This window comes from Melitaea cinxia, chromosome 4, assembly GCF_905220565.1.
Source record: "Melitaea cinxia chromosome 4, ilMelCinx1.1, whole genome shotgun sequence".
Taxonomy (NCBI): Eukaryota; Metazoa; Arthropoda; class Insecta; order Lepidoptera; family Nymphalidae; genus Melitaea; species Melitaea cinxia.
In genome coordinates this window covers 15951862-15964081 of record NC_059397.1, presented here as the reverse complement: position 1 = coordinate 15964081, position 12220 = coordinate 15951862, and the positions used below count along the sequence as shown (strand labels likewise).

General features: G+C 32.9%; 1 protein-coding gene across 1 annotated transcript in view; it reads left to right on the top strand.

The window, feature by feature from the left end:
* LOC123670309 overlaps positions 1–12220 on the top strand; it is a 29325-nt gene that overhangs the window by 11281 nt on the left and 5824 nt on the right. Inside the window, exons 5-7 of the mRNA XM_045603813.1 lie at positions 8140–8321; positions 10382–10524; positions 11428–11596. Of these exons, the coding sequence (XP_045459769.1) occupies positions 8140–8321; positions 10382–10524; positions 11428–11596 (494 nt within the window). The remainder of the gene's footprint in view (positions 1–8139; positions 8322–10381; positions 10525–11427; positions 11597–12220) is intronic.

The following is a 12220-nucleotide window of genomic DNA, read 5'->3' as shown; positions in this document are numbered from 1 at the left end:
ATAAAATAACCTTTGTCATAATAAGTTCAAGAATGATATTCGACATACTCGCAGCTTTATTAGAATTTAAAATAATACAAATAGACACAAACAAAATTCTTGTTTAATACTTCATAAAGGCTTATAAGTTCGATCTTACAAGATTATTTTTAAGTATGTAAACTAAGTTGTTTAAATTTGTAACTTTTTCTGCGTTGAAAGTTCAGCTGTATAAAGATTGGAGCGGACTATTCAGCCTTGTTAAAACACCAAAGGGAGGTTGTGTGCCAAAATTCTGTTTTTACTGATTTCTTAAGCAGTGGTACTTTTTTACTACAAATTCAAGTTATTATTTTATTCGTTATCCGTTATTTTGTGTTTAACTTCTTACAAGTAAATGTAGAAATAGATATTTAAATGTGTATATTTTTCACATTAAAATTAATCAAAAAAGTTCGAAGATGCTCTAAGAAATGGTGGTAAATAGATCATTATTTCAATGAAATAAAACATAACAATATAGATTTATTTAAATAGAATTTTACATAATTAAAAAAAAAAAGAATTATAATGTATTAAAATAACATTTTAATGTAAAAATTGCTTACATTCTAATAATAATAAGCTATTAATCAAAGACAGAAATTCATAAAATCTACATATTACTTACGCTTACGCTTCAGCCTGTAATATCCCACTACTGGGTATAGGCCTCTTTCACCATGTAGGAGAAGGTTCAGAGCTTAATCCACCATGCTGCTCCAATGCATTATGAGTAAGGATCGCTATCAGGTAGGTGTACATGATAACAACCGGGACCGACGGCTTAACGTGCTCTCCGAGGCACGGTGGGGAGACCCACAAGGACTGCACAAACACCCAGACTATAGCAAATACCTGTATGGCCAATACAAATGTTTGTCATGTGCGGGGATCGAACCCACAACCGCCAGCGCAACAGGCACAATCCATGGCGCTTTTACGTGTGGTTACGTGTGAACCAATATTGTACAATTATGCCGTTCGGTGGTATTATTTACATGTCTATCAAGAATGGTTTTTTAATGTGCGTGTATAACCAACTACTCTCGTGGTACTTTACGGAGTAGTCGATTTTGAGAAAAAATAAAGTATTATTTAGAAATTTATTATCTTAGCTAAAAACAAAAGCTAAATTAAAATTGATTTTGCAAAGAAATACACATAGGTGTTTCGTATTATAACATGTTAAATTCTTTAAAATTATTAACAAAACACCCAAATTTAGGTACCATGCTATATATAATGTAAAATAATGTATATGTAAAATTTTTAAAAATAAATTCATATATGTATACGTGCTACACATATGTTTCGTGCGGGAATCAAAACCATGACCCTGAACCGAATAACAGGGTCACTGCCAACTGCACCAACGGACCAGTAAAAGGAACGATTCTACTATCATCAAAATTAAATTTTATTATTCTTTACTTGAGTACTTGATCTTTAGTTAAATAACATATTCAAAATACATTAAATCAATTATCTTTAATTTTAAAGTTATTCGTTCATACATACCTCTGTCACCTTAACCTAAATTAGGCAACGAGAGTTTAAGTTGATTGTGATTCAAATCGATACAGAGTCGAGCAATTTTAATCAGTATGATTTACACATAGGTCTTCAAATTGTCGTCGCAGTACGTCGAATCAAGACAACTAATTGTCTGGTACAAACGGTTCAGCAACATATTTATCAATGCGTGACCCGACACAGGAATGATTTATAGCACTAGCGATGTTAGGCCCCTGATAAACTGAACGTTTATTTTTGTTATTATTTAATATTTAGCGATTTATGTTAATAATATTGAATAAATAAATAAATAAATAAATAAAAAAGTTAAGGCTTAAATTATAATGAAATAAATTTACCCAGAGTAAGGCCAGCTGCCTTGCTTGCATTCTTTTGCCTTAGTGAAATTTGCCATGTTATCGTTTTATGTCAATTTTTACGCAAATAAAAAAGATGTATATCTGTATGTTTTTAAATTTTCACTGGCAACTTATTCAATGGTCGATAATTAAAAACCTTTTTATTTCAAGAGATTCCATAACTGGATTACGATGTAATGGCGAAATCTCAAGAAAATAAGTAAACTCTTGAAAACATCAATATGTATAGTGTTTCTGTATGTATGTCAATTTCTTTTGGGTATTTATTTATTTATTCATTTGGACAAACAGTAGTTGCAACATTACAATTTTCACATAAAAACTATAGGTACTATAATTAAGCTTAAATCGCAACATTTCAAATTGTCACAACATGCACAAAAACATATGTAATACTAGTATTATTAAAATAATATATCTACAAATTGAAATACAGATAAGTATAATTAAAAATAGATGTAGTAAGTTAAAAAACAAACATAAACAGCAAACACAAAAACCATTTATAAGTAATTAATCCCTCAGCAATCCCAAAACAACTTTTTTGAAGGCAGGTAGGTAATTTATCATTAAAAACATCCACTTTGTCACATATGCTATTATATATCTTCGATATATGGGATATGGCAGAGAATTTTTTTAGGTTAGTTCTGGCAAACGGCTGATGCAACAAACCCGAATTTATAAGCCGGGGGTATATATAAATATCGGTATCTAGATCGAATTTCAGAAATTTACAAATTATGTATAATTTGTAATCTGTTGTGTTAAAAATATTATAGTAATCTTATGAGGATCTCTTTTTAATATTTAAAAGTAGTTAAATACATATCAACGCTTACACGTCTACAATGAAGTCGCCGGATGTGCAGCCAGCCTTATACTGCATCGAATATTATTACATATATTATTTGTTGTGTGTCTAGTTTTGCTCGCTAGTCCAGCGAGCAAAATGTGCAATATTGATTTTAACATTTTTCAGCAGGGATTTGATAGTATTTTTTAGAGACAAACACTGCCTTGCTTTTTTATTTGAGAATCTAAGTTGTAACGTCTTGTTATTAAAATTAGTATACTCATATAAATAATACCTGTGAAAATATACGTAGAGTTTTCAATTACATACAAGCAAGTAAAAAAAAGTTACAATGATTCTTTATGTATCTATGTAGATATTCTACTTTGACGACGCATTAGCGCAGCGTTCACAGCAGTGGCTGTTGCGCTGAAGGTCGCTGGTTCGATCATTTGTATTGGCCATATACATTTTTTTCGTGGTCTGGGCGTTTGTGATTGTATGTATTTTCGCATGCCCAACAAAATAGAAAAGCCTACTGGAGGCCGTTGATTGTGAAGCGTTTATTATTTATTACTCTTATTCATTTTTAAAGACGATATTCTACCTAGCTTAGTTGTATGAAATAAGTAGTTATCGATTTTTCCTCGTTGATTTTATTTCATTTTACAAAGAAACTAGCGTTTAATGAATGTTTGTTGCTCTCGTATAGTTGAATAAAATCATAAATTAAATTTTGCCTGCCATATCAGAGCTTTGAGCTATTCAGAATGGAAATTACTTCTCGTCAAAAACTATATATACTATAAGTATTTTGCATATATTTTTAAGGCTAAGTACGATAATATCTGTTTTCGAATAATATATTGGTTACAAAGTTATATTTTATTTTTACAAACACTGAAAAATAAAGGAAAAAATGAGTGTGCTTTAGATCACACGACCGAAGGCTGGACGTAACTATCTCTCTTTCTATCTTCACTAACTTATATCTCCCTCTCAACTTCCGTTGGCCTCGCCCGATCACACTTTTCGTAACGCTCTCGTTACACATTCTCCAGCTTACTCCCCAAGTCAAGCGTACGTAAAGACGATTTACTTCAAAAAGTTTAACATTTCATTTCGTCTATTGAAACCGTTACATATCAATATGAAACTAATTCGTTTTACAGTGTGAGCAATACAAGACAACAGTTACAAACAAGAGGACGAAAAAAAACGACTTCAATTATATCGACAAGTAATACAACGTAGGTAGACGAAAAAATCGTGAAGTAAATACGCATTATCAAAGATTACTCCAAAAGTTGAAATCAGATCTCGTTTAAATGTAAATGTGACCACATGATAAACATCGGCTTTCGATGAAATTAAAAATTATCAAAATCGGTACACCCAGTAAAAAGTTATGCGGATTTTCGAGAGTTTCCCTCGATTTCTCTGGGATCTCATCATCAGATCCTGGTTTTCTTATCATGGTACCACACCAGGGATATCCCCTTTCCAACAAAAGAATTATCAAAATCAGTAAATAAGCGACGAAGTTATTCCCGAACATACATAAATATATATATATATATATATATATATATATATATATGCTCGAATTGAGTAACCTCCTTATATTTTTGAAGTCGGTTAAAAAGACGATATTCTTTTCAACGCTACACTGGGTCATAAATTTAATGAAGGCTATGCTGTCTTTACACCTTTATAAATTAATACACTATTAAATAGAACGCACGACTGGAGTTTATTCCTTCAGATCGACTGTCTAAATAGGCACAAAAAGGCTTACTAGCCTAAGAAAAATATTAATACCATATCAAATGGTAAATAAATGAATTAAATAACGCCGTCTACCTAAAACCTATTAGGTTCTGATAGATTACGCACAAAAACGTTACGAGGTCATTCGTTTAATATATTAAATTAAAATTGATTCTTAACGGGTAAACTACAAAAATAAACATAACATAAATTTTTGAAGAATTTAATGAATTGAATAAGCGTCTTACACTCAACGGCCCTCAGTAGGAACTTCGTGTCCGGAGTCCGGAAATACAAATATACATTTGTTTGTCGAAAGAGGGGATCAAACCCGTGGCCAGCGCAATACCTAGTGCTTTGACCTATGAAGTTCGTTTTGACGACCTAACCTTTCCTACTGGGAACGCTGCGCCCGTCGTCGTAATAAAGTTAACTTTTTACAAAAGGGATTAAAAAAAAATATAATTTTATTCATTCTTATAAAATATACATATTATATAATTTATATACATTTTAAGAAAAGGCATTTACTATATTGTGGTAAAATATATCCTCGTCCGAATATATTAAATGTGAAATAAACTTTTAAGCCAAACTCCCGAGCCGTAAACAATTTAATTATAACTTTTGAAATATAAGTTAACAAAGCGAAAGTTAATATTTAGAAAGGCCTAAATGATTTGATTTCATAAAAGTGATATGTAATTAAATCTTTCGAGAAAACCGTTTCGTAAACGTCGAAGCTTTTATAATATCATAAAAAATGGGAAAAACGGGATCGGCTCGCTTGTAAAAAATAAATAAAATCGCTGTTTAGTACCCCACGACGCACGTGAAGACCTCGATTTTTTTTTACAACGCCGGTGTCCCGCGAAATTTGTATTTACATAAATAAATTTCGAAGCCTCAAAAACCCCAGTTAGAAACTTGGAGTTCTTTTCTAAATCAACGAACGAAATAATTTATTATGTAAATTGGGCCGACGACAGTTTTACGTCACATCGAGTTTTACGCTCGAGAGTTTTTGATATTTTTATTTTCATAGCTGAGGGAGTTGACTGAACTAACGGTAAGGCGGTTTTATGTTACTTTAAGGACAAGATGATAGGCCAGAGAAGTGATTTGATGAAGAGATGTTTGTATTTTAACATTGGCATCGATTGCTTTTAAACAATTTACTTTTTTAGTTTTATATACTGTTTTAATACTTAATTACTTTTGTTATAAGACTAGATTGACTAACTATAAATATAAAAAGTACCCTAATAAGTTAAATCAAACTGTATTTAACGAGATTTAAAAAATGCAAAAAAATATAAACAAAATAAAGTGAAAAAAAAAACTTTTATTGCGTTTGAGCAGTTAAGCTAGCTAATGTGTTCGCAGATCAAGATTCTGCACAGCACACGCTAGAGTTGTGCCCGGCTTGGTACTGTGAGCGTCAAATCCTGGTCCGAGAAACCGGGCAAGATCGTTGCGAGCTGTTGTGTCAGCGACGTTCCAAAAGGAATCAGCGTGGAAAGCCATGATCTCCTTCTGTGAGACTGTTATGTCCCAGAAAGAGTCATCTGGGAGAGATCGAGAGAGGACCGATCTATCTCGACGTGGAGGACGAAGGCATCATCGCTTATTTGAACCCTCAATGCCCGGGGCACAATAAATTGGGCTTACCCCCCCTTTCGGGCTGTAGACGCGTGAGAGGGGACTCGCACGTTCGTTCTTGAACACCCCAGTGGCAGCCGGAATGGCCTCGTGCTGTTGCTTGCTCAAACGAGCAGTTTGGTGGGAGCATTATAATACTTGCCCTCTAGGACGGGCTCCAATAATCTCGGGTGGAACGAGTCACGGGTGGAGCAGCGTATTCGCATGCGCAAGCGATCCCGTAGCTCCTCCAATTTCGTGTCGACGACCATCGCAGAGGTTTTAGTGGGTAAGAATCCCACATAACCCGTTTGTACCCCAAGAGCCGGGCTTCTTGAAGATTTTCTCTGCGTAAAAAAAAAAACTAATGTCTTAGCTTAATTAGACATGCTTATTTTGAGCATCGAAACGCTGACGATTTAATAAAACAAGTTAAATATACTATTATTGATTGATTGATTGATCCAACCTTTAAAAGTAATAGGACTGCTTCTCCGTGTATGAGAAGGGCTTAATCCACTCCATCCATATTACTATTGATTGGAGTTAACTGCTATGTATATTGCTAATAGCAAAGATAATGGCGCTATTGCCAAGAAATCAACTTCTTCTAGTTTTAGTTTAATGGCTTTCAATGCTACCAGGATTAATAAATGCGGTCAAAGTTAGTAGAAAGTTTCGTAACTATAGGAAATAATAACAGTTTATTAAAACTATCAAATATATACTTATCAGTCTGGATAAAACAAGACATAACTAAAACTAAAGAAAAACGCTATTAAAATTCAAAAATAAAAACAAAGTTTTACTAAACTACATTTTTATTGCTATTCCAATTGTGTGGAATTTTCTTTTTATGTTGGTCTAGAAAAAAATGTGCCAATAAGTCATAAAACGTATGTTGATTTATTTTTTATGATCGTAATATCACCATTACCTTATATAACATTATTGGTGAAGTAAATGATGAATATCAAGGAAGAATATCGCTAATCAAACATTTATAAGCAATTCTATCGGTAGACGGATAATCGTTATTTTTTATGAATGCATGTAAAACTGCTAAATAATAAAATGTTATTTTTATGAAATATCAGTATATATATATATATATCTATCTTTAAACTACGTGTTAGATAAACTTTATTAAAATCCAGCTAACTAAAACAGACCCTAAGAGCCAGTAAACGCAAAGCCTGGCAAGCGTATGTAGCTACATGTCGTTTGATGTTAGGATGTTCGGTGTTTTCGAACTAGGCCTTCGATAAGATTCGTGTAAGTTCACTACTCCCGAGCAGCGGGAGATATTTGCAATCTAGTCAGCATTTGAATTTATTATATATATTATTTCGGCGATATATACAACTACTAATATAAATATATATATATATACTACTAAATTTATCACCGAAATGTAAGTATGCGCATAACTTCTGAACGACTGACGGCACTAAATTAGATAAATCTTTTTTGTTATATTCGTTCTTGTCAGGGTTGTCTAACGGAAAATAAAAAAAAAAGTGTCGATATATTCACGAAAAAAAAAAACGGTCCCAAGATCGCCGGGTCAGCTATATTATAAAATTAGCTGTACTCCGCTGTGTACCTCACATACGTATCGCATAGCATTCAGCCTCTAACGTCCCACTGCTGGGCACAGCCTATTTCTCCGTTGAGGAGAAGGATTGGAGCTTAATCCACCACGTTGCTCCACGGCGGATATATTTCCTACTATGAGTAACGATCGTTATCAGATATTTATGATAACAACCGGTACCGACAGCTTAACGCGCTCTCCGAGGCACGGTGGGGAGATCAACACAAGGATAGACATCCAAACCGGAAAGAACTATTTGTACAATTACAAATATCCTTCATGAGCTGGAAACGAACCCGCAAACCATCGGTGTTTTAGGTGACTACTCGCACCACTACACACGTCACATTCAACGTCACATTTTAATTTTACTTAACAAATCAGTTTTTAAAACAACATTACTTCTTATTTGATTGCAGGTGGATTTTTATGTTCCTTTTCGTTATACAATTCGCTAAGTAAATTAATAGCACCACCGAGTAAAGACGAAATTGCTTGCATTCATGGACTCCGAGCCCTCGCCACGGTAGCGCTATTGGTCGCCCACAAGTTTCTACCAGTCGCCTTAACACCTTATACCAATCGAATCAAGCTAAGTGAGGTTTGTTTTTACAATTAATAAGTCTAAATCATATGCATACAGGATTTTATTAAGATATATCGGTGTCTTTGAACTCTGTAGACTTATATGTTATTATTAAAATTAAAAAATTGAGATTAAGTAATTTTTTCCTCTTCAAATTGAAAGAATAATCTGGTTCCGCGTCCATACTGTTATGTAACATAATTAGTTTTAAAATATAATATATTTTTATACAAAAACGCGACGCCTGTTTAAATTATAGTAGCAAATTATGTTTTGTAAAGCTATTTCAATGTGAAGCTTAATAAATGAAACGGTTAATATCAATTATATTCAACATTAATGTCATATCACACGATCGTAAATTTGTTTAATAAAATAATTATATTAATCCACATGTTAACTGAATTATTGATTAATTGGGATTAATCGTGTAATGTTTAATTATTCCCCGAATACTTATATAAGTAATATGATTGGGGTCATGCCACAGATCTCTGTCGTTACGGCAAAACTATTGAACAGATTTTAATAAAGTTTTCTAAGTTAAATTTCTTGAAATTTTGATGTTGTAAAAAATATGTTAACAATTTTAAAAACATTTTTTTATTTGTCAGTGTAGTGTAATGTATGTTTTCTTGCATCGGGGTTTTATTAACATAATATGAATTGCATACGAAATTACAAATCATCAGCTAGTATTTTTAAGATCGTCGACTTGTTTTTGTTTCGATGTTCTTCTTTTTTTTTATTTCTTTCTAAAAGATATTGAGCCTAGTTCATTATCCTGTTCGACTGTTTGTTCAGTAAACACATTTCGGAAAATTTTATAAAGCTACATAGCACACTACATTCTTCTGTTATTTTTAAATATTTGTTTGTTTGAAATTAGAAAATATGAATTATCCCTTAGAGAAAGGGTTATCCCTCGAATTAAAACTAGAAATTTTGCAAAATGTTGTTGGTTTAGTGAATCTTTATCGACGCGTCACCCTCTAATATCCCACTGCTGGGCATAGGTCTCTTTTCCCATATGTAGAAGGATCAGTGCTTAATCCACCGCGCTTCTCCAATGCGGGTTGGTGGTTATATTCCATACTATGAGTAACGATCGATGATAAACTTTATCTACTAGAATTCTATTAGGATTTCGTGTAACGGAGAGTTATTACGACACCCAGAACCACTTTACGTCAGTATAATGATCGTAAGATATTACTAGAATATTGTAAGTATAAACGAATTTTTAACGCATGAATGCCATCAAAAAAGCATGTCTATCTTTCAAAATCATCTCTTAACCAGGATAGACTTCGTTCCGAAAAGTTCGAAAGTCCAAACTAAAAGTAATGTACCTGATATTACAATAAGTTAAGTTTAAAATATCAATAAGTATTTGTATTAAGAACAATGTTTTATTATTTATCGCGAATATACTTATTCTTGCTAATAAAATCGTCTAGGCACTTAGTCATTTTAATTCAGAGGCAATTTTAATGTTGATTGAAGCAGTTCGGAGGAAAGCTGTCTAATTTACATAGAAAATGTAATAAATATAACAAAATAGATTTCATCTATTTTCAATGTTCATTACAAGTATAATAGAGTTGGGAATTAAAATTTATACAAAGGAATTAATAGAAAATGCCCGGTTCTAAAGGCTTTATTCAGCTTAAGCTTACGATGAGAATTTTCATCGTAATTTTAAGGGATGTTGTACATAATTAATACTATGTTAGAAATGTATTAAACGAAACGTAACGTAGAAAAATAATATATGTATTAAAAAAAAATATTTTTTATATTCTAAAAACAAAAGAGATTTTGTCTAAATTAAGTATTATTAAAATACTTTATTTACTTAGGCTTCATTTAATCACATTTGTAATTTCATCTAAGAAATCCATAGAGACGTGAAATTGGCTTTAAATTATACGAAATATAGATAGATATTTTATTCTTGACTTGATTATTCTTTATTGAAATTTTTCTATGATAACATTAGTGAAGAGAATAGTTTTAATATATATTAATAATATTATATTTATAGATTGTAGAGTATTGTTGTTTTTTTTAAGGTTTTCACGTCACCGTTGTTGTCCTGGTGCCGAGCTGGTTGGATGTTCACAGACTGCTTCTTACTCCTCAGCGGAACTTTGACATCGTATCGCAAGTCTACCGATGACACAGTAGCATCAAAGTTGCTTTCGAGATATGTCAGGTAAAGATTATAAAAAATTGAAAACTCAATTTAAAATATTGTGAGGTTTACTAGCATTTCGGTTATAGTTGACTCTTGGGGTAGAATCGGAATTGTTCATTGATCCCATGATGCTTTCGGGATAGCACCGCTTAGTATAGACTAAACGATGCTGAAAGTTAATAACCGAAAAAAATATCCGAGTAAAATTCGCGTAAACTTTAGAAAACAAGATGTAATATACGTTTATTCCAATCAAATAAAATCACATGACAGTGTCTTTTTACACATATATATTAGTATAATGTTGCTATATGTTAAATATATAATAATGACTTATGTGCTGTGTGGCTACGGCACTAAAGAATTTAGCCACCCCCTCTCTTCCCGTGGGTGTCGTAAGAGGCGACTAAGGGATAACAAGGTTCCACAACCATCTTGGAACTTAAGAAGCCGACCGATGGCGGGATAACCATCCAATTGCTGGCTTTAAAATACACAGGCCGAAGACGGGCAGCAGCGTCTTCGGTGCGACAAAGCCAATACTGCGGTCACCAACCCGCCTGCAAAGCGTGGTGACTATGGGCAAAACACATGAGTTCACGTTATTTTTGGCGTAAACTTGTGGAGGCCTATGTCCAGCAGTGGACTGTATAGGCTGTAATGATGATGATAATGATGAATGACTTATAATAATAATTAGTGATAATAATAAAGTATTATTACTTCGTGTAAAAAAAGAACAGCCCATACTACCTTCATTACCAAATATTCATGTTCTATACATCTGTTACAAAATGTGTACGAGTACAAAATACGTGACAAGCAATGTCAGAGACTGTGCTAGCACAGCGTTAAGTTGCCTACACTTTTACCTTAGCAATCTGAATTTTGTGAAAATAAGTTGTTTCCACTTCCTTTCAGGCTAACTCCAGCACTTCTAGCCGTGGTACTCTTTTATGCTTACGTGTGGGATGACATTTCTTCTGGACCAATGTGGGGTGCTTTGGTGACGAAAAATGCGGAAGTATGTCGTCAAGGGTGGTGGTGGAATTTGTTATATGTCCAGAATTATTACGGTTTTGAGGATATGGTAAGGATAATTATGTTAACATACTCATCGTTTAGACGATTGACATTGAATATAAATTCAATGTCTAATTTCTTTCGTATACAAGAATTTGGCGTTTCCGGCTTTTTTTTATCATCAAAATTATAGAAATAGTTTATATGTATATGAACTAGCAGAAAAAAAAAATTAAAACGTTTTTGACGATACATAATATAATTATTTTCATAAAGATATGAGCACATCTATTCTATAGGTCAGGGGCTCCCAAACTTATTTTGTCTATTGCCCACTTTGAGAATAAATTATTGTATAGTAAAAATGGGGGGGCCCCCATTTTTTCACCAACTTAAAAACCACTATAACTCCAAATTAAATTAATTATTGCGAGCTATATTAACGGAGATTAAACATTAATTGTAAAAGAGACTTTTACTATAACCCTCAAGAGTTATCTTGAGACCTGAGCGCAGTAGGTAGTACACAGCGGCGCCGATGTCTCAAGTTAACTGTTACAGGCTACACCTGCCAATTAGAATGATCATTGAAACGCAAATTTCTAGTATTGAGACAGAGATCTTTTATTCAAAATAAAACAAATATAATCGATTCTAATATAAAAACTAATGTGTCTCTACACACCTCCAC